Genomic DNA, 24,000 nt, shown 5'->3' on the forward strand with positions numbered 1-24,000 from the left:
TCCACTATCTCAACGACTGAACAAATTGTGAAAATTCCTTCGACATTCACATCGAACTTCTACATTTACATCTACTAGCGAAGCAGCCAAATCAGCAGTAGCTATGGCTTCTGTTGCTGTAGTAACTCGTTCTAAGCTAAAAGTGGATATGAAACTCTGGCAGCTGTGGCAGCTTTGGCTGATGGCACACCTTTTCCTAAAGCATATCCTGCTAAATATTCCAACTGGATGGCAGGCTTGTTTGATGCACAAGTAACAGTACCAAGAGTGGGAGTTCGAACACTTCCCAATAAAGAACTAAGACCTGCTTTAATGAAAGTAGTGCATGAGGGTGTTGCTTCAGCCCATGCTGGTGTGGCGGCTACAATTTCAATATTGCAATCACGATATTGGTGGCCAGCTCTATATAAACAGACCAAGCAATATGTCCTTTGTTCTGCCATCTGCCAGCAAATAAAAGGGTCCACCATGAAACTCCCACCGCAGACACCCCTTTTAATTTCCAGCAAACGATTGCAATGTGTGTACTTGGACCATTGTGGTCCCTTAACACCAGACAGTGCATACAAGTACATTCTAGTCACTGTTGACTCATGCTCCAGATTTCTGTGGGTTTTGCCACAATGCTCGGCTGATGCTTAAACTGTTATTAAAGATTTCCGAGTCTTTATCGGCACATATGCAGTTGCGGCTTTCCACTCGGACTGGGCCCTGCTTACAGGGACGCCATGGCTTCGTTAGGGGTCCAACTACATTACTCGTCTCCATTTCATCCCAAAGGAAATAGTATCATGGAGAGCCGAAACCGAGATTTAAAGCAATCCTTAACAGCTAGAGTATTAGGCACGGGTCTTAGCTGGCTTACACACTTATATGGAGTCCAAAGAACACTTTACAATCTGCCTAGAAGGTCCCTCGGGGTGTACATCAAACGAATGCCTTTTTGGAACTCAAATGTATGTTCCAGATCTTGATGGTCCTGACGTGGAGGCAGCAGACACACCCTTTGACATAAATTATCGTCTCACTGTCTTGCAGGACTTACAACAGTTCCGCGATGACAATGCATCTGCCAATGCTGCCTCCTTTGGAATCAGGGATGTACCAGTAACATCTACTGGCTAGATTCCTAAACTTAGGGATCTGGTGCGTGAAAAGATTGCTGTGAAAAAGGAATTCAGTCTTTCTTATCGTGCACCGGTTCCAGTCCTGGGAATACAGTACCAGAATTGTGATTCTGCCACCTCTGCCTGGCTCTAAAGAATATCGCTTTGTCTCCATTGACCATGTCAAGCTACACCATGTGGCCAATCCTGCACAGCAGACCGAAAGGACTCCTTAGTAGTGTCCAGATCCTTCCCACTACAAGTCCTCAACAGCAAAGTTGATATCTGTCCGACCATGGGAAGGGTGGAAAATGAGCTTTAATAGGTTCCAATGATAACTACTTCTACATTGATTTCTGCTAATACGGAGCAACTTTCTACAAATACTACACAAACGGATATTGTAATGTACTATACACCAAAGAGGGAATCTCCAGTAGCTTCTCCTCCAACATCTGTTTGTGCTAATAATGGTTATTTCGTCGATGTTGACGATTTTTCTTCAGAATCATCTGCCTATACTGCAACACAATTGTCAAGAGCACACAAGCTGATACTTTAGCTTAAAATTAACTATTTTATGCATCCATGAATTTATCTATGGCTTTCATTGGCTGTACTTGCTTTTCTCCTATGGATTGGGTTTGTTATTGTCTTCTTTCTCCTTATGCATGGTAGTTTTCTGCTTGAACGCTCTACAGTTGAACTGGTGGATGAGGTCCTAAAACCACATTTTTTATCGCACAAAATTCACAGAGACTTGTCCCTAGTGAACATTACAGCCATACCAATTCCCAAGTGGATTGTTTGGGACAAAGTATTATTCTATATATATGGGCCTACTGAGGTCATTCAAATACCGTATGTATTCAAACTCTCCATGACAGATGTGATTACACCTGGAGGGGTTTCTGATGATTGAGATGTGAAAACTGTTCATGCAATGATGTCTGATCTAAAGTATTATACAGTATTTGAAAATGAAGATGTGTACCACTTTTAGGGTAATTATGGAGACATGTTCTGTTATAATTATTATGGACATTATTACATTCACAGAGCAAGTACCCAAAAGATTATTTCTAAATATACACAATAGGAACACTGACCGACTCCACCAGTTAATGCTGAGTCATATTATTTTAAATTGCCAGAAGTGGAAAGTCAAAATGTTTTGTTGACAGATACAAAATTGATTTACTCTGATTCATTTGTTTCCCGATTAACTATAGAAGCTATGAGTATTGGTAGAAATCAATTGACTTAAAAAGTGTGTGGGGAACATAACATTTTCAAATAAGAGGAAGAGAAGCTTTGTTTAGAGCATATATGATTCCTGTTCACATTATATGTTTAAACGGAACAGTACAACAAACAAGCTGTTTAGGCTTAACGAACATTAAAGAACTGAATGCGCCCAGTATTCCCATCCCTGCTAAATTTTACAAATGGCAAAAATATCTAAATGTGTCCGAAGAGCAGCTCAATGAATGGGTCCAGAATGGTACATTTAACACATCACTTTCACATCCTTGTGGGTGATTATTGTGGCCTGTTGACACCAATGAGTTCCATACGTGTTTTGTTAACTCCTCAGGGGATTTTAGAATGAATAGGCCGGACCCTTGCTATGTGTCCTCAGAACACTTAGGTATAGTGACAACATATAGTGTAGGGAAACTATGCCAGCAATGGATGAAGGTCTCCTCACTAGATGCTGTCAAAGAACATCTAAGTCTCCATTCCAATTAAACAGATTTACAGGATTTCCTGTTAGGCCCCTGAAGACAACGCAGAAAGCGCTTCTTATATGCAGCATATAATGAAATATGGAAGCTTTCCCAACAAGAGGCAGCTGTCCACTTAAGGCAAATAGACCAGGAAAACTTACAGAAAGCATTAGCCGTTGTAGGTAATGGGATTAATACCTTGTCCGACCGAATGTACACCTTAAATAACATTGTATCCTCTGCAATAGATGTAGTACAGAGTGATGTATCATTTTTGCAACATGGACAAAGTCAGCTAAGATCCATTATGTATGCATTATGCAGGTTGGACACTGCAAACATTGAAAACTTGTTGGATTCCCTGGCAACACGAGTACAAGGGAGATTTTTTCTACATTTAATTTAATGCGACAACAACAAATAATGGCAAAGAAAGAAGCAACATATGTCATGTTGAATATTGAGAAGTTAGAAAAGTTGCCTTTTACTGTGGCTGAAATACCATCTGCTGAATGGCGAATACATTGGGTTATAAATCTGCCCATTTCAACACTTCAATTTACATCCTGTTTGAAACACATTCCAGTGGGCAGATATGAAGGTCTGGTAGATAGTTGCATACACGAAATGTGCGAGCTTCCTTTCGCGTACAAATGTTTCAATGGCATGAAAGAGGTCTCTCTTGGCGGTAGTGAATGTGAAACTTCTGTGAGCCATTCAGTGGTTTGTAAACAGATGCCCTTGCATGGGGCATGTAATGCCTCTGTGGCAAATTTAGCTTGTTATCTAAAGGAAGTCCCAGTCCCCTTGATTAGACCTGCGTTCCCGGTGCTCTCCAATGGCAGCTATGTGCTCCTTAACAGTGAGAGCTGTTGTGGGATGCGAGCGGAATAGCTTACATCGTTTCGGTCTCCCAAATTGTTACGTGCTGCAGGAATGTTCTTTTTCCCCCCTATGCAGTTTCAACGAGTAGCAGACGTTTGGCCTCATATTGCTACTTCTGTTGTGAATTTTGACAAGTTGAGCAGCCTAAAGGCTTTATTGTTTCAAAAACATGTGCCGCTTACATCTGCACTCGAGACCTGTGAGCTTCAGGTTGCAAGGTCATCGGTGGAGATTCAGTCCCTTTTTACTAAGTTTTCCAAGACACTTTAGTGAACTTGTGGGATGAATATTTAATGTGTCCAGTACTACTGGAATCGCCCACTTTTTTAAGGCTTTTGGTTCTGGTTTTGTTCACACGTTCTCTATATTCGGTTTAATACCATCAGCCATACATTCTATATTTTCGCGTGTTTTCAGGGGTTTTCTGATTACTGTGGCTATAATAGGTGGCTTTTTTCTGTTGCTATGTTTTCTGCGCAATGGCTGTCCCGTCATCGCAAGGAGCACTGAAAATGCTACCACCAGCACAACTGTGTCGTGAACGCATGATCCAGTATTTCGGGGCACCGCTCATCGTACAACTGGAGTGTAACTAGTCTTTGTCGATCCAACCGGTTTTGGTTTGTGTGCAGCCCGTGTTTTGATGCCCCTGGTACCTTTTTGAATGTGCACTGAAAGTCTGTCTTTCTCCGCGGCGGTTACTTTCATGGGACGCTGATCTGTTGATGTTCTCACTAAGGACTCATTATCAGACATGCGAGTTGAGGGTGCGTTTGCTACAGGAAGCCATTTATGAGTTGCCTTTTATGGATGCAGTGAACCTTGACTCTATGGAGGGCATGACACGGAATACTGCTGCCTCAGCTGGAGCTCAGGCTTTGGAACACGAGTGCTCTGTGGCTTTCCTTGGATATGAGTTGGATATTTTACCACCTCCCAAAGTAGAACGTCTTCTGGCTTCAATTGTCCCGGATGTAATTGGCGACTTCCAAAGTGACACTGACTATTGAAAGTGTTTTTTCCTGCCTCTGTGTCTCTTAACCTCTCACTATTGACATGTACGTATAATTTTTTTTAAGAGTAAGAGTTACTAGATTACTTTTATTTTAAGTTTCAAAAACCAACTTTGACTGGCAAGGGGAGGGTGTTGTATAGCTATTTTAGCCTTGTTTTACACACATTGTTTTATGTTAACTAGGCCTGCCACTGTGCACTTTAGCCCGGTTACATTTTATTCAGCATTGCTTTATTTTCCTAACAATGGCAACATTTGTGGTGCTGTTTTATTTTCTTTATCTCATTGTACTTTCGCCTAGGAAAGCATTGCGTTCTTAGGAGGGCATTTTGTTCACTTTGTGCTTTCTCTAAGGCTACAGTCAGATAGGGTTGCCGACAAACGTGGTATGCTGTGTCTCCAACATTCACAGAAAGCACACACTCATACGTGGGGACTATTACTTAGAATGTTAGCTATTTTATTATAAAAACACCCCTTTGCCCCAGACACATTAGAGGGAGATTCCAGCCAGATGACCACGACTGCATGCTGATCGCTGACACCTTCGCTGCAGATATTTGCCTAGGTGACCGTGTTTCTCTAGACCACAGGCTTCTTCCTCCAGGTATGTGGGATGATGTACCCCCAGAGGAAAACTCATACGGCAGATTAGGCTTATAACGCTGTGCTCAAACATAGTTTAGGTAGGAGAAACATATACATCACTCCTGGTGACAGTATGGTAGGACTATTCTTGTGTTTTACTCTGTTAGCCACCTATTTGCTTATATTGTGTTTTATCATCCTAGTTATTGCAATACATGCCTTTTTATCTACGATGCAGTTACTTCAATAAATCCTTATTGAACTATATTCTGCCTCTGTTGTCTTTGCCTGTGTGAGACTCTTTGGTAACTGAGAGAAAGGGATGGGATCTGATCGACCACGATTCCCCTAAGGAGACTTCTTGTCATGCACCCGGTTGCCACAATCATCTCGACGAGAGATGAGGTGCTGCTAGTTAGCCAGAAAACCCAGATTAGGTCGACAGACGTCATGTGGTTTGAAATCATACTTAGTACCCGCCATCCGTGTGATCCTGTCTCCGAAATCCAGTAGCCTCATTGGCATAATGAGAACCTACGCGGCAACCAAAATGGCTGCAAAAATGTAAGAGCTTTTGCATGCACATTGGACCCCAATCTCACCCAATTATGTAGTAGGAATTTACATCACAGAATCTTAGTCACCAATGGCGTCATCGGAAGTTGTGAAACATGATCTTTGACCCACGTGACATTCCAAGAAGATATAGGCCCTCATTATGACATTGGCAGTAAATCCCACTTAACGCCATGCTGACTGCTGCCAACATACCACCGCCGCGGCGGATATCCGTTCACCATATTATGACACACACACACCAATCCGTCACTATTCAGCCACATACACAATTCCACCACACCAAAGGTCAGTGATAAACTGGCGGTATCAAAACCCACACCGTTACGCCAACAGGACAACCCCCACAACATTATGACCCACAAATCACCACGGCAGACATTCAATGGCGGTAAACCATTGGCGGTACATACCGCTGCGCTCAAAATACGCACACACATACAAAACACCAACACATTGGACAATTCAAACTACAAACACCTGACACCCATACACACACCACACCCACACCACTATAAAACACACACCCACCTTACCCACAACCCTTTACCATTACAAACAATTGGCACGAGACTGACACCACGACCACAGATAAGACCAGAGACACACCACCATCACCTATACACCACCCACGCATCTCACAACACACACCCCAACACATTACCCTACACACCCTCACCCACACTACTCACACAACACCCATGGCACCACAAAGACACCCCAGATTCTCTGAGGAGGAGCTAAGGGTCATGGTTGAGGAAATCATCCTGGTAGAACCACAGCTATTTGGAGCAAAGGTGCAGCAGATATCCATTGCTAGGAAGATGGAGCTATGGCGGAGGATCGTTGATAGGGTCAATGCCGTGGGGCAGCACCCCAGAACAAGGGATGACATCAGGAAGAGGTGAACAACCTACGGGGGAAGGTACGTTCCATTGCAGCAAGACACCAGCTCGCAGTACAGAGGACTGGCAGTGGACCCCCACCTCGTCCCCTACAACTAACAACATGGGAGGAGCAAGTCTTGTCAATCATGCATTCTGAGGCCCTGGCAGGAGTAGGAGGAGGACTGGACTCTGGTAAGTCAACTCTTTACTACTGTCATCCACCTACCTGCATGCCATCACATACCCCCACCCTTACCCTCACTCCCATCACTCCACCACCTCCCACACACCCCACCATCGCAACCCACTCATCCCAATGCCAAGCCCTGCATGCCATACCAATGCATCGACACCACTCACAGATCTACATGGTCACCTATCACTAAAGCATGCACACTAGAGAGAATCAGCTATCCCACCACATAACAACTCACACAGGGTAAAGCTGCCAGGGCAATAACAACCATAGAGGGCAACCCATCCATGCACAATATGTCACACACAGAAACAATAACACTGCAGTTACATCCCCACAGGTATCCCAGCCAATGTCACCGGAGAAGGGGTGCCAGCACTATCCAGTCCCCCCACAGAAGAGGTCCACAGTGATGACAGCGACTCTGCTTGCCTGGATCTGGATGTACAACCTGGCCCATCAAGGACCTCCGGACAGTAGGGTACCCAGGCACAGTCACACACCACCACAGAGCCTTCCCCCTCAGGAAACACCACCACAGCACCCATCCAGCATGCCCGTACCACTGTCCTTAGGACACATAAATCAGCAGTGTGTCCACCACTACAGGGACCCCAGGGCACACCACAAACCCAAGACAATCAGGGACCAGGGGTCAGTGGCAGTGAGCACACGGTTCAGGGGACATAGGCACACAACAACAGGGAGGCTGGGAGGACTGCTGTGTGCCCGGGGGAGGACAGGCCCAGGGAACCGACTCTCCAGGAGGCACTCACTGAGATACTGGGAGCATAACAACATTCCCAGGATACGCTGGGCCAGATCCTGGGATCCTGGACAACGTGCAGGAGAACAGGCGGCTGCAGGAGGGAGAGTACCAGGGGATCAGGGAGGACTTGAAGGTCATTAACACCACCCTGGTCTCCATTGCAGGGGTGCTGGTAGACAAGGCCAACATTATGAGGGAGGCAATGTCACACCAGCGGGCCCCTGCCACTAGCCAGACTACTGGACAGCCCTCCACCTCTGCTGCCGCTAGGGGACAGGAGGCCTTGCCACAGGACCAACAGGCCACCAGCACCCCTCCCCCTGCCGAAGGAGAACCACCCTGCAAAATGTTCCCTTCGATCCAGGCAGAAGCCAGAGACTATTGCCAAGCCGCCAGGAAATTAGACTCTCCTGATTGTCACCCTTGTGTCCCACTCTGTCACCCTGTCCACCTTGAACTGCCATTGCTCCCCTTCCTATGCCCCCTTGGACAATGCACCTGTGCTACAAATAGACTGGAACTATATCCTGGACTTTCCTCCATCATCACCCCATCCCATTGCACTTCTCCCTTTTCTTCATAGCACTGCAATAAAGACACTTTGAAAAAATACAAGCATGTAGTATGTCAAATGATTTAAGTATGTATTCGTTTAACAAGGTTTAAACATTGCAATTCAACTGTACAGTAATGTTTACATAGGGAAGACCTGTAGTTGGCTGCAGTGAACACACCAGTAGCGACAGTGGGGCACCAACATCTGCAAAAAGAGTTGCCAAAGGGTACAGTGAGTGGCCATAGAAGTGGGAAATAACAGCCTGCCAGTGACAATGTGAAACAAAAAATACATGACAGTGAAATGTGAAGTTACACTATCTTACCTGTGTGTCATTGGAAGTATTGTCTAATCACTGCAGTGTTGTTGTCCTCATCCTCTGCCTCCTCACCGTCACTGCCCACAGGGTCCACTGCTGCCACATGGCCATCTCCAGCCTCCTCCTCCTGCAGAAAAGGCACCTGACGCCTCAAGGCAAGGTTATGCAACATGCAGCATGCCACGATTATCTGGCATACCTTCTTGGGTGAGTAGCACAATGATCCACCAGTTAGAAGGAGGCACCAAAACCTGGCCTTCAGGAGGCCAAATGTACATTCACTTATCCTTCTTGTTTGCCCATGTTCCTCCTTGTAACATTCCTCAGCCCTTGTCCTGGGATTCCTCACAGGAGTCAGTACCCATGATAGGTTGGGGTAACCTGAGTCACCTGCAAATATCGAGGGACAACAGTTAGCCACACACTATCCCTTATGGCCCACACCATACACATACATCAACATCCACTGGATGGAAACCAGGGCTCACCTATTAGCCACACCCTGTGCCTCTGTAGTTGGCCCATCACATTTGGGATGCTGCTATTCCTCAGGATAAAGGCATCATGCACCGACCCAGGATACTTAGCATTGACGTGGGAGATGTAATGGTCCGCCATGCACACCATCTGCACATTCTTTGAGTGAAAACGTTTTCGATTTCTGAAGACCTGTTCATTTTGCCGGGGCGGGACAGATGCAATGTGTGTTCCATCAATCACCCCAATTATGTTGGGGAATATGTCTCATTGCATAGAAGTCAACCTTCACCGTGGCCAAATCCTCCACCTGGGGGAAAACAATGTAGCTGCACATGTGTTTAATTAGGGCAGCCAACACTCTTGTCAGCACTATTGAGAATATTGGCTGTGACATTCCTGCTGCCAAGCCCACTGTCACTTGGAAAGAACCAGTTGCCAAGAAATGGAGCACAGATAGGACTTGCACAAGAGCGGGGATCCCAGTGGGGTGACGGATAGCAGATATCAGGTCAGGCTCCAGTTGGGCACACAGCTCTGTGACTGTGGCCCTGTCAAGTCTGTGGGTGAGGATAATGTGCCTGTCCTCCATTGTTGCCAAGTCCACCTGGGGTCTGTACACAGGGGGATGTCTCCATCTCCTATTCATTCGCAGTGGTTGCAATCTATGGGGCAAAAGAGTGAGGAGCCGGTCATAAACTATACATTGTAGCCACTACAGTTCAATGCATGATGTGAATTTTAAATGTATTAGTGGCATATGTCCTGTATGTACAATTGTGATCTGTGACGCAGTTATGATCCATTGCCTGCCCCCCCCGAAATGGCGTCCGTCTGTCCTGTATGGAGCGACAGGTGGGAGTGAGGTAATTCTGCTGACATTGTGCGCCGTTGCGGGAGGCGGTCGGGAACCGCTGTGCAACGCCTCGTTGGATAATATTGGTCCCTATAGGGTACAGTGGTCAATGGTGATGTACGCCGGCGGTGACGGTATGCACAGCCGCGGACGTCACCGCCATTTTCTATCTGTTCACTCACTTGCGACCTGACCTTCAAAAGGAGAGGACCTACACTGCATGTGCTGCTGTGACCTGTATCTGGAACCTACCATGGCCCGTGTGACTGGGGAAAGGGCCCCTGCCTTCACCTCGGCGGAGCTGGAGAGACTAGTGCATAGGGTCCTACCACAGTACGGACTGCTGTATGGGCCTCCAGACCAACTGGTGAGTACACTGTGAACATGATGCATGGGGCATGAATGCATGGAGTGGTGTGTGTGAAGGCCTTGTGTAGTGGGGGTTGGTAGATGGGCCCTGGGCAGCGTGCAGCATGTATGCTGGGCCATGTCTGTGCAAATTGGGATGGGAAGGGCTATGGTGGGTCATGATTGTAACAGCCAGGACAGTCTAACTAATACATTTCCCTGTGTATATTTCCTCTGCAGGTCAGCGCCCATCAAAAGAAGGGTATATGCGTGCCATCGCCAAAGACGTGCGGACCCTGGTGGTCTATGGCAGGCGGATCACCCACTGTCGGAAACGGTGGGAGGACCTGAGACGCTGGGCATGGAAGACGGCAGAGGTCCAGCTGGGGATGGCCTCCCAAAGAGGAAGGGGTGCCTGTCGAACCCTGACCCCCCTGATGGCCCGCATACTGGCGGTGGCCTATCCAGAGCTGGATGGGCACTTGAGGGCATCACAGCAGCCACAAGGGGATGGGTACAGTGCCCATCATTACAACTTACACCTGGTGGGGTGGTATCTCGGTGGGGATGTGTGTCTGTGGGTGTCCCTAGGCCAGGCCTGACATTGCAGAGTAGGTCCCATGTTGGGCAGGGATCTGATGTGAAATTCCTCCAACCTAGCTAGTAGGCATCCACTACTGGCAAGGGTTTGTGGGTCCCAGGGATGCTGCAGCTGGTGGTATGTGTCCCTCCCCATTCCCTGGTGACTAGCATTGTTACTGATAGTGCATTGCGTAGTGTGTAGGGCTGTTCCCTGTGTGTGAGGGTGGTGTGTACACCAACAGTGGTGTTGGTGCAGCCACTGACCAAGTCTATCCCCCCCTTTTTGTTTTGTCATCCTGTCCTTTTGCACATTAGCATCATCTGACGGAGGAGCAGAGGCACCTGCGACGCAGGGAGCTGCATACCACAGGACCCAGGAACCAGAGTCCACCGATGGTGAGAGCACCAGTGGGACAGAGGGCAGGGGGAGCACCACAGCAGAGACTGGAGGGGACGGTGCAGACACGGATTCCTCCTACGATGGAAGCTCCCTGGTGGTGGCGGACACCTCTGTGCCCACCCCAGCTACAGGTACAGCCACCACCCCCGTACCAGCACCGCCCTCCCAGAAGCCCCTCAGCAAGTTGCATGTGCCTGATCACCCAGGAGGGTGGGCATCTCCTTCGCTCCAGGCACCTCAGGCACTGTCCCGTGAGTCCTGCTGCCCTGAGTGAGGAGGCTATTGACCTCCTGTGATCCATTTCTGTTGGGCAGTCAGCCATTGTAAATGCCATCCAGGGGCTGGCATCCCAAATGTAACAGACCAATGCATTTATGGAGGGCATTCACACTGGCTTGGCAGCCAAACAGAGATCAATCCAGGCTCTGGCCTCCTCTCTGATGGCAGCCATTGTCCCTGTTGCCACCCTCCCCCCTCCAACTTCCTCTACCCAATCCCATTCCCCTCAACCCCAACCTATCCCAAGCACACAGGCAAACGAGCATGCACACAGGACAACACACAAGAGTGGCACAGGCAAACACAGGCACCACACTTTATCCCACAGGCACTCACACAAACACCATCCAGATGCAGACATAACAACATCCACTGCCTCCCCTGTGTCCCCCTCCTCCTCCTCCACCTCCCTTCCAGTTGCGTCTACACTCACCCCTGCTTGCACTACATCCTCAACCATTACCTCCTTCACCAGCACACCCATCAGAACACAAACCTCACTGGTAGACACCACCCCAACAGCCATGCACATGTCCTCTGTGTCTGTGCCCCCTCCTCCCAAAGTACACAAACACAAGCACTCAGACACCCAACAGCCATCCACCTCACAACAGCATTCAGCCCATGCACCTGCACCCAAACACAGCAGACAGACACCTCCTACAACCACTCCCTCTTCCTCCACTCCCAGACCTTCTCCCTCTTCCCGCCCCAATGTCCCTAAGCAGCCTTTCCTCTCCACCATTGACCTCTTTCCCACCCCTCCCACCCCGTCCTTCACGTCTGACCAGGGTGGGTAAAACCCAGGTAAGCACCTCAGCCACCTAGTCCATGGGCCCAGTAGTGTCCACAGCAACTTGTGGTGGGAAAGGATCCTGGGTACCAGGCAGCCACACGGAAAGGTTGCCTGCCCCAAGTGCTGCCAGGAAGGGCAAGGAGTCCTCCCCAGCAGCTGCCAAGAAGGTCAAGGTGCCAACCCCACCTGCTGCCAGGAAGGGCAAGGAGCAATCCCCAGCTGCTGCCAGTAAGGGCAAGGGGGCCTGCACCAGCAGGCAGAAAGGACAAGGGGCCTGGTGCTGGACTCAGTCAGAGCCCGCACCACCAACCATGGTGGTGCAGCCATCCGAGGCTGCAGGGGATGGGCAGGAGCTTCCCCCCATCACCACCAGCACCACCACCAGCAGTGGGCAGCCGTCCGAGGCTGCAGGGGATGGGCTGGAGCTTCCCCCCACCACCAGCACCACCACCAGCAGTGGGCAGCCATCCGAGGCTGCAGGGGATGGGCTGGAGCTTCCCCCCATCACCACCACAACCACCACCACCAGCAATGGGCAGCCGTCCACGGCTGCAGGGGATGGGCTGTAGCTTCCCCCCACCACCAGTGGCAGCATCAGCAGCACCAAAACTGAGCAGCAGTCACCGCCAGTGGACAGTGTGTAGTCCTGCGTCCATGGGCTGTTGTGCGGCCTGCCTCCTTTGGGGATGACACCCACCTGAGAGACTGTGACCTTGTACTCCCCAAGATCTGCATCACGGGGCTCGATGCCCCCTCCAGGACCAATGGGTATGGCACCCACTCACCCCATCCTCCCCAGGTTGAAGATCACAGGGCAAGATGCCCCCTCCAGAACCAGTTGGTATGGCACCCACTCACCCCATCCTCCCCAGGATGCAGAGCACAGGGCACAATGCCCCCTCCAGAACCAGTGGGTATGCCACCCACTCACCCCATTCTCCCCAGGATGTATATCACAGGGCACGATGCCCCCCTCCAGAACCAGTGGGTAAATCACCCACTTGAGAGACCGTGGCCTTGCACTCCCCAGGGCAAAGCAATAGGCAAATCACCCACTTGAGAGACTGTGGACGTGCACTCCCCAGGACAAAGCAGTGGGCAAATCACCCACTTGAGAGACTGTGGCCTTAAACTCCCCAGGACAAAACAGTGGTCAAATCACTGACTTGAGAAACTGTGGCCTTGCACTCCCCAGGACAGCGCACAGGGCATGTTGCCCACTCCAGGACCAGTGGTGTTGTTCCATCTGCCGGCTGAGGTGCCCCCCATTCCCTGTTCCCCTGAGGTGCCTGCCTATTTTCGAACTGATGCCCCTGCAGTGTTCTCTCCATGTTGTTGCAGGAGTCAAGAGGGCCTTTGACTTTGTAATGTGGCCCTATGGCCCACGCACATTGAGGACTGGGCAGTGTCCCTTAGTTTGTACATATGTATATACTTTTAGATTGGATGTACATATTTCTACTTTATTTATACTATTACACTCACTTTCATCTATTTCTGTGGTCCTTGAGGGTACGGGGTAAATATGTTATGTTACTGCATCTGCTTGTGTGTATGGTGTTGGGGGTTGGGGTGATGCGTGTTGCGTGTGCGTGTCACTTTCTTTTTCCTCCCCCCCTTCCCTGTGTGCCAGGCGGCTGTACTCACTGTGGTCATCTTCGCCGTCATTGGTGTTCGTGGTGAAGCAGGACGTAGAAAATCATGGGGAAGATCTTCAGTTCTGATTCCATGGTGGCGTGGTTCTACCCTGAGTCTCCAATGGTGAGTCATTTCCCTTCTGTGCAGTGTTTCCGCCAAGCTTTTGATGTCGTTGGTACCGCCCCGGAAAAGGGGGTGGATTGGCCTGTCGCAATACAGTGGGCAGAACATTGCCTTCCGCCTGGCAGTAGGCGGCTACCGCTGTGGTGCCTGTTGATTCCACCCTGGCGGTCGGTGAGGTAAAGTGGCTGTCTGTCTGAGCTCTTTCCGCTATGGTCATAATTTGGAGGTATTTACCGGCAGCCTGTTGGCGGTATTACCGGCACTTTATAACCGACCGCCAGAGCTGTAATGAGGTCCACAGTCTCATATGCCTTGAAAGAGCCTTGGAAGCAAGGTAATGACAGCAGTTGTAGATGCAGCCTCATGTGTCCAAGCACAGTATCATAAGGCTAATACAGTCACATTATATGTCTAGGTGCAGCCTGGTGTATCCAGCTACAGTTTCATGTGCACAGGTACAGCCTCTTATGCCTACTTCAATCTCTTAGGCACAAGAACTGCCTCCTGTGCACAGCTGTAGCCTCATATGACCATCTAAAGCCTTGACAAGGAAGAGCCTCATTCGCCCTGTTCATTTTCATTTGCGTCATTAGTTCCTTGTTAGCCTTCAATGTCCAAGTTCAGTGTCACCTCAAATATTTATCTTCGGTCTCAATGCTTACTGCCGCCTCATACGTCAGAGAGAGCTTCATAATCAGTACACCTCATATGACCATGTTCTCATAAGTCAGTTTTTCAAGATAAACTTTGAGGCATAGTTGCCAATCTAAGTTCACTGGATACACCCATGGGCCTTTTTTATTTATGTTTCTGTTTAGCTAGCACACCTGGAAGGGTTGGTATGAGGGTGCTTTACTTCCCAACACAAGGTAATAATGCTTGGATAACATTGAGATGGGGAAAGCATTATACCAGGGAGTTACAAACAGCTTAGAATTCATCAGAGTCAAAACTTGCAAACCGAATCTAAGTTAACAGTGTGGTAGGTAGACTGGGAACTTGAGAATGACTGGAGGAAATTAATCAAGTGAGAGCATGGATTTAAAAAAAATTGCAGCAGTGTGTCTGTGGGATCAGTATGTGGATTATTCTAAAAACTCTCTGAAATTGTAAATCTTGAGCTGCTTGCAGAAGGTTGAGAGTAGAGTCATAGTTTTAGGAGGCAGCAAGTTCCAGGCTGAGGGTAGGATTTTCCCTGTTGAGTGTGCAAAGTGTTGTGAGATTGAGTCATTCAGAATGGGCACTGTATGAAGGAAAAACATGCATAGCTCCTCTTCTTCCAGGTCTCCTCCTTTGCAAGCAGAGATCACAAATATAGTTTGTTTCAGAGACAAATTACAGGGACAGGTGCCTAATGTTATTACTATTGAAATATTGAGGAAAACATACAATTAAAAAAACAAGATTTAAAAAAAAAAAGATAAATTAGCTTCAAGTACAGCAGCACTTGAAAGTCTGAATTTATACAACACAACTTTAAATCTCAATATATTATCTTCCTTACACATATATACCCTGTCAATCTAGCATTTACCTATAAATGTATTACTTTACTCCTACTGTAGAAAAGAGAAAAGACAAACCCCAACCCATACTTCATTCTACCACTATGATCTCCAACATAACCCTTTTAGACACTTCCCTCCTCTATCCCTCCTTGGCTCACCCCAAGCTTCATTTTACTACTATGACATCCCAAACAACCCTCTCTAAACTCTTCTTTCATGTATCCCGCCTTTGATGCATCCCAAACCACATTTTACTACTATGATCTCCCTAATCCTTTTGTACTGACTCTTCCCTCATCCATCTCTCCTTTTTCCTCATCCCAAATCTCATCTTACTACTATGATCTCTCAAATAACACTTTCTAAGCTCTTCCCTGTTTTATCCCTCCATTGTCTTATTCATCCAGCTAACAGACTCATATGTCTACCGTTCAAATTAACTTATGTTTCCCCATACTATTCCACTGCTAATCCTTTTAGGTTCTAGAGTAGCATGCTACTCGCCAAAAAGCACTTTGAAGCCTCATCAGTGGTAGTAATCGCTATATAAATACAATTACATTATTTTTTTCTCTTTAGTACTAAGGATGGTGAGGGAAAGTTCTTAGCAATACTTTCTCAGTATTGAGGATGCAACCTCGATCCTTTAGCACTGAGGATTAGAAAAACCTCTGATACTTACAACAGAGGCCACCCCACTGCCTCCAGCTGCCAATGGTAGGGAGCAAATATGTACCACCCTAGAACCTTAAAAGCAAGTTTTATGTCACTGGCACACACAGGTGTGCTGACATTATCACACCACACCTGGACGCTTCACCCTGGAGGGTTTGTCCAAACTTCTTCTTCCTTACTATATTCAATTAACATAAGCTTCTTAAAATGCGTTAATCTTCCAGATGTCTAGACATAACCTACCATGTAGTGTGGGGAGGTGGGTGAAATCATTGCCCTAGGGATAAAATTAAACCCATTATCACAATGATGAACCAGTAGTATCATGCTCTTTTTTGTTTGTGTGGCCCAGTAATAGAGTTTCAACTCTGTGCAGCCCATTTTTAATCCATTGAAATCTAACCTTATGCATTTAATTTAGTCAAGCCCTGATGCCCACCTAAATCGAAACATCGAGGAAGCATACCAAGTATATAAGAGCAGTAATTCTAGTTTAAGGACAGACAATCATTTCACCAGATGAATCCTCTGCTTAGTGAGAGTCCTTGATCATGTATTTCATTTCTTCAGCTCAAGAGTAATTTGATAAAATGTTTTACATTCATTGACATGGTCAGATCTCCAGAATTCGACTTATCACTCTCAAGTACTCAAACTGGGCTTTACAAGGTGCCACATTTTTAAGATCCAGGCTATGAGTTTTTTAAGAGTGGCAATTTATCCTGCAACTCTGATACATTATAGAGCTACATCAGAAAAGGCAGAGAGGGATGATTCAGGCTTCAGTAATTGTTTTATAATACTACATTTTTCCAAGCCTCTTGCCACAAAAGGTATAGGGCCAGATGCACAAAGATTAATGTTTGCGATTACCAAATTGCAATAACTAATGTACAAAAGTGTGTTTTACACTTTCTGAGATACCCAGTGGGTCTAAACCAGACCTACCTCATGAATAATAATGAGGTAGGTCTCAGTTTGCTACCCATTGGGAATCGCAAAAATCACAGGGATAGTGGCCTGCTGGGATCAGCAGACCGCCATGTCTGTGATTGCTTTTAAAGAGAGCAATTTTTTTTTTATGCAGCCTGTTTCTTCAAAGGAAAATAAAAAGTTTTCTTTAATGGAGCAAAAGGCCAGTTTATACCCATCAACACTTGAAGGTTTTTATGGACAGCTCTGTAGTAAGGTGACTTTCAACAAATAGTTCTCCGTTTTGTTCATCTGCCATTGCTGGAGTGAGCCACAGGAAGGCGGGCACTTGCCGTTCTGGCACTCAGAGGAAACTGGCAGCAATGGTCACAAACTACCCACCAAAGGATATAGGTAGTAGTAGGGCACTGCGTGTGCATTTTGAATATAGCGTTCTAGTACCGGGCTTCTTGCATACAGTGATTCCAGTTACCATGTGGATGAGAACCCATAAGGAGCAGTATTAGCATTTCAAGGTACAATGAGGTTTCGGCACAAAGCAGCGTAGGACGCAACATGCTATCGCATGAATGTCACTTGCCAGGTCATATCGCATAGCAACCATCTTGATTAATCCAGTGTGCATAACAAAGAAGCAGCAGCAATAACTATTAAAAACAATACTGGAAGTCAGAAAGTCATGCAGTATCTTTAAGTAGAGGAGCAACAGTTGATTCAAGAAGAACTTTGTGTATGTACTTTCCCTTCACAACCCTGGATGAATATATTGGTAGCAGTTAGAAACAGTGACTGAACCGGGAAGCATTTTTGCAAGAAGTTACAGCAAACTGTTGTAAATAATCCAGTAGAAAGGTAAATTGTTTTCTCCTCACTATTCCTGGCAGGTGACTGAAGGAGGTGCTACGCCCCTTAACCAAGGACCTCATATACAAAATTTAGGATCTGCGATTGACTAACTGCGATTCTTACTGAAGTAAACTTAAAAGTTTTCAATAGCGACTCCTAATGGGTTGCAAATCGACCTACCCGTTAAGAATGTTAGCCATTACAGGAATGGTGGCCTCATGGGGTCAGCAGACCATCATTTCTGTGATTGCTTTTAAATAAAGCAATCTTTTTGTATAAAATTAAGCTTGTTTTCCTCAAAGGAAAATGGGATCGCTTAAAAAAGGAAATTAAACTTGAAAGTTTCATTTTTAGGTTCGAGCCTGTAAGACCATGCTCTGCGCAGTGGTTCCCAACCTTTTCACTTCAGTGTACCCCCACTTTATCAGTACTGGAAACCGGGGACAGACCCCCTGAGGAGGCTTTGCGGATCCCCAGGGGACCCCAGACCACAGGTTAGGAACCACTACTCCAGCGCATGCGTCTCGCTTGCAAGACACTGTTGTTAACAAAAAGGGCTTGGAGCCCGCCCATTACTTACCATTTGCTGGCTTGAGCGGCACTCTTATTTACAGCCATGTAATATTTCACTGCAGGCCTAGCATCATATCCGTTCCTCTCTGTGAAAAAGGAACGAAGCACTGGTTGATTCAAATTAATCAGTGCCCGTCCGCTGCGCTGCACCCTACGTGATTGAGGTAGTAAATTGTTCTTTTTAACTTTTAGTGCCATGAAAACAGAAGGCATATGACTGGCAAAACGTGAACAGCAGGATTAACATAATTGCAAAGATTTATTTTCTGTAGTTAAATTTCTTTCATTTTGCCAAGTCTTCTTTTCTTACTATGCATTCATGTTTTTCTTTTGTTTTTGCTTGTGGGCGCTGTACGCAAAGATGAGTATTATTTTTTTAAATACTGCAAAGCAACATTATTTCTTTCTTATGTATAATTTTTTTAATTATGTTTTAACAGATAATCATGCACTACACCCCAATCTATCCCATTCCAATCCACACCAGTCCAATTCACGTCAATCCACCCAACTCACCCCACACCAATCCAACCACTCAATCCAATCCAGCCCAGACCACTCCAATCAACCTCACTCCAATTCAATCCACTCCAGTTCACCACACTTCATTCCTCCCAAACCCACCCGACTACAATCTGCCCCACCTCACTTCGCCCCACACCAATCCATGGCAGTCTGCCCCATTCCAAAACAATCTGCCCCATTCCAATCTGCCCTTCTCAAATACAAAACAATCTGCCCCACTCCAGTCTAAAACACTCTGTCCCACTCCAATCTGCCCCACTGCCTCACTCCAAGCCAAACCAATCTGCCCTACTCCAGTCCAAAGCAATCTGCCCCACTCCAATCCATAACAATCTGCCCCACTCGAATATGCCCACTCCAATCTTCCCCACTCCAATCCAAAATAGTTAGCCCACTCCAATGCGCCCCACTCCAATCTGCCCCACTCCAATCCAAAACAATTGCCCCCACTCCATTTTATCCTACTCTATTCTTTCTTCCCCACTTCAATCCAAAACAATCTGCCCCACTCCAAACCAAAACAATCTGCCTCACTCCAACCCACCTTGCTCCAATCTGCCCCACTCCAATCTGCCTCACACCAATCCAAAGCAATCTGCCCCATTCCAAAACAATCTGCCCCATTCCAATCTGCCCTACTCAAATACAAAATAATCTGCCCTACTCCAGACCAAAACAATGTGGCCCACTCCAATCCAAAACAATCTGCCCCACTCGAATCTGCCCACTCCAATCCTCCCCACTCCAATCCAAAATAGTCAGCCCAATCCAATCCACCCCACTCCAATCTGCCCCTCTCCAATCCAAAACAATTGCCCCCACTCCATTCCATCCTACTCCATTATTCCCCACTTCAATACAAAACAATCTGCCCCACTCCAATCCGAACCAATCTGCCCCACTCGAATCTGCCCACTCCAGTCTTCCCCACTCCAATCCAAAATAGTTAGCCCACTCCAATCCGCCCCACTCCAATCCAAAACAATTGCCCCCACTCCATTCCATCCCACTCCATTCTTCCCACTTCAATCCAAAACAATCTGACGCGCTCCAAACCAAAACAATCTGCCTCACTCCAACCCACCCCACTCTAATCTGCCCCACTCCAGTCCGCCTCACTCCAATCTGCCCCATCCCAATCCAACCCACACCAATCTTGCCCAAACCAATCCCCCTCACTCCAATCCAATCCACCTCACCCCAATCTAATCCACCCCACTCCCTCCCAGATCCACCCCACTCCAATCCAGTCCACCATAAACCACCTGACTTCATTGCAAAACAATCTGCCACACTCCAATCCGCCTCACACCAATTTGCCCCACTTCAATCCAAAACAATCTTCCCCACTCCAATCCAAAACAATCTGCCACACTCCAATCCAAAACAATGTGCACTACTCCAATCCAAAACAATGTGCTCCACTCCAAACTACCCCTCCAATCTACCCCACTCCAATCTACCCCACTCCAGTCTGCCCCATTCCATTCTGCCTTGCTCCAAACCAATCCACCTCACCCAATCCACCCACTCCATCCAAATTCGCCCCACAGCAATCCACCGCAGTCCGCTCCACTGCAATCTAATCCACCCCACACCAGTCCAATCCATCCCAATCTTACCTATCCCAATCCAGTTCACCTCACCCCAAGTTAATCCACTCATCCCACCCCATTTCAATCCAGCCCATCCAATCTAATCCAACCCATCCACCCCACCCCACTCTACTGCAGTCCAATCCACCCTTCTCTACTCCAATCACTCTCCTCTACGCCAATCCACCTCACCCCACTTCAGTCCACCCCACTCAAACCAATCCATGCAGCCCACCACACTCCAATCCACCACACTCCAATCTAATCCACTGCAATCCAGCCAACTCCAATCCATTCCATCCCATGCTACTCCAGTTGAGTCCACCACACTCCAGTCCAATCCACCCAACTCTAATCCAATCCACCTCACTGAAATCCACCCCGCCTGTCCAGTTAATCCACCCCACTCCACTATAACTCACCCCACTCCAAACCACCCTACTCTAATTCAATCCACCCTAGTCCAATCCAGTCCACCCCACCTGGGTCCTATCCACCCTGATCCAGTCCACCTCTCCCCATTTCAATCTACCTCACTCCAATCCAATCCACCCCACACAGTCCACCCACTCCAATCCAATCCACCCCACTCAATTCAATCCAACCCACTCTATTCCAATCCAATCCACCCCAATCTACTCCAATCCAATCCACCCCACTACCTCACTCCACTCCAAACCATTTCACCCTATTCCATCTCACTCCACTATATACCACATTACTCCACCCCATGACACTGCACTCTACGACACTGCACTCTACGACACTCTTTGCCAATGAACCACTGAACTCTACTCACATCTAATCCAACAAATCCAGATTTCAGCACTCTACTCCCCCCAATACCATTCTAGGACACCCCACACAACTAACATTTAGCCATGTTGAGCAGCAGCCACACTAGTGTACAACATGGCAAAAACACATTGCCAAACCCAATAGCTCTTTATATGCGAGACCTATTGGATATGCTAACGCTTGTTTAAGAGTAGGCAGTGGTCTGTGGGACCACTGCCTGCTCTTGAAACATATTTTTTTCGGTTCTCAAAAGGGGAGTGGTCCCCTGTTGACCCTTTGCCATTTGCGAATGGGTTACCACCTCCTTCAAGGAGTCAGTAAAAAATTCATGTTTTGCGACTGTGATTCAGTTACAAAACATTCATCCATTCCATTCAGATTCGGTATTTGGAAGGGACGCCCTAAACACACCGCTTATGAATACTGAATTGCAAACACAAATTGCGGTTCGGTAAAGTGTCACAATTTGTGTTTTGTAAAAGCATTTTTGCGGTTGAAAACGGCCTGATCAGCCATTTCCGACCACAAAAATGGTTTGTGCATTTGACCCAAAGTTCCGAATGCTACTCCTTTGGGAACAAAACCGCCCAGTAGAAATATGGCCCAGAGTTCTCCTATTTGGATCCCAATGCCTCAGTCATCAGTGGCATTCTTTAGCAGTTGGATACAAATCATCTTATTATTATATTGAGATGTTTCGGATTGGTGATATTGTAAATTAGACAGATGTACCCTACCAATAAGCTGCATTTTGACTGCATCCTTGCCAGCCAATATCTACCAACACGATTTATAGGCAGAAGCTATGTCAAATTAACCTAGATTATCGATTGTGCAAGTAATAAGAGGCATGCTTTGCGCCAGGCCCTCTGGCTCCAGTCAATAACTTGCTTGGGGTGTCCTCCCTCTTGCATAATATTTTTTTAATTATGGTTGTTCTAGTGAAACAGTGATCCTTTTACCCTGGGTCCTTTCCAAAGCTCATAACTGGCGACAAAAAACAACATTTTGGGTAAATTTGATGGGGCTAAAGATGCAAGTACAGCTGTTTCTCTAAAGACTTGAATGAGGACAATCTTTCAGACGCTTAGGAAAATAAGAGGTGTCTTGATGCTTAAAACTAGTTTTCCTTGTCCTGTGATATTCTGGATGTTCTCACTTGCCCCTTGTGCATGTTTTTTGGCTGTTCTTGTGCATCTCACTGTTTTGCCTACTTATGATTGAATTGCTATTGTGTGAGATAGTTAAATAAAATACATATCAGTGCATTTGTATCACAGCACGAAAAGAACAATATTGGTTTTATTTTAACACATAACTTACTGGTCTGTTGTCTTTCCTGTACTTATATATTTGATTTGTGCAATGTATGAGCAAGGCTGTATCAACAATGTACACATATTCACTATTTTCTAGTATAAATTCATCACAAAATATTGATTAAGAATAGTAGTTTATTATACTACTGTTTTTGCACTCACGACTCGTCATTCGTTAAACACAATACAGTGTTTTTTTCTTTTAACTATTGAGAATATTAATACAAATGTAATAATAATATTGGGCATAGGCCATTTGCTCTCTCTCTCCCGAAGAATACTAAAGCCATATTAATAACACCTTCTTTCTAATTTGAAATACGTAATTCCTTAAATTGTTTCTGTGTTTTACTTTTAATTACAGGAATCCTAAGGAATGGGCTGTTGAAACAATATTGGATCATGGAGCTTTTCTGGCTCTTCTTTCAAAAGAAGAATTTAGCACACTGGCCATAAAGGTAACATGATCTTCTCAGGTAACCTATGAAAACTGTTTGAAGAGGTGCTCCGGCATTCAGCGTAAGGGACATTTATGAACACTTAATAAGTCACATTTATTAACATTTAAAATTTAACATAGCTAGAAATAAAAACCTGTTTTTTCGACTTCTTAGATATAAGTATTCATTTGTATTTAACCACGTGATGCTTTGAAATAAATCTACAAGGCCTATGTGCAGCAAACATGCAAGAGATGCGGAGTACAGAAATAAGTATATTTTTGTACTCCAGGATCCAAACAAGCCCCATTGTGAACTTGCATCCACCTGTCATATGTCTTAACGAGTCTGAACTCCCCCTGAAACTCAGTATCATTGTCCATGCACTACTGGCCTACCACACATAAGTCCAAAAGCACAAAGTTGTTCTAAGAATATCGATTAGCTCAGGGCTTGAGTAAGCTCAAAAGAGTAAGGGGCATATTTATAATGCCCTAGCACCACCTTGCACCACATTAACGTCATCATTTTTTATGTTAATGTGGCCCAACGAGGCAGGAATCCCAATGCCGTATTTACAGGGTGGCGCAATGCATGCATTGCGCCACGTTGTAACCCTTTGCCCTACAGAAAAATGGCGTAAGGAAATCTATGAGGTTTCC

The 24,000-nt window shown here is 46.5% G+C and overlaps 1 protein-coding gene across 1 annotated transcript in view; it reads left to right on the forward strand.

The window, feature by feature from the left end:
- Positions 1–24,000, forward strand: part of OTOA (otoancorin) — a 291,404-nt gene that overhangs the window by 172,491 nt on the left and 94,913 nt on the right. Inside the window, 1 exon segment of the mRNA XM_069212309.1 lies at positions 4,461–4,695. Coding sequence (XP_069068410.1) covers positions 4,461–4,695 — 235 coding nt within the window.

This window comes from Pleurodeles waltl, chromosome 10 (assembly GCF_031143425.1).
Source record: "Pleurodeles waltl isolate 20211129_DDA chromosome 10, aPleWal1.hap1.20221129, whole genome shotgun sequence".
Classification (NCBI taxonomy): Eukaryota; Metazoa; Chordata; class Amphibia; order Caudata; family Salamandridae; genus Pleurodeles; species Pleurodeles waltl.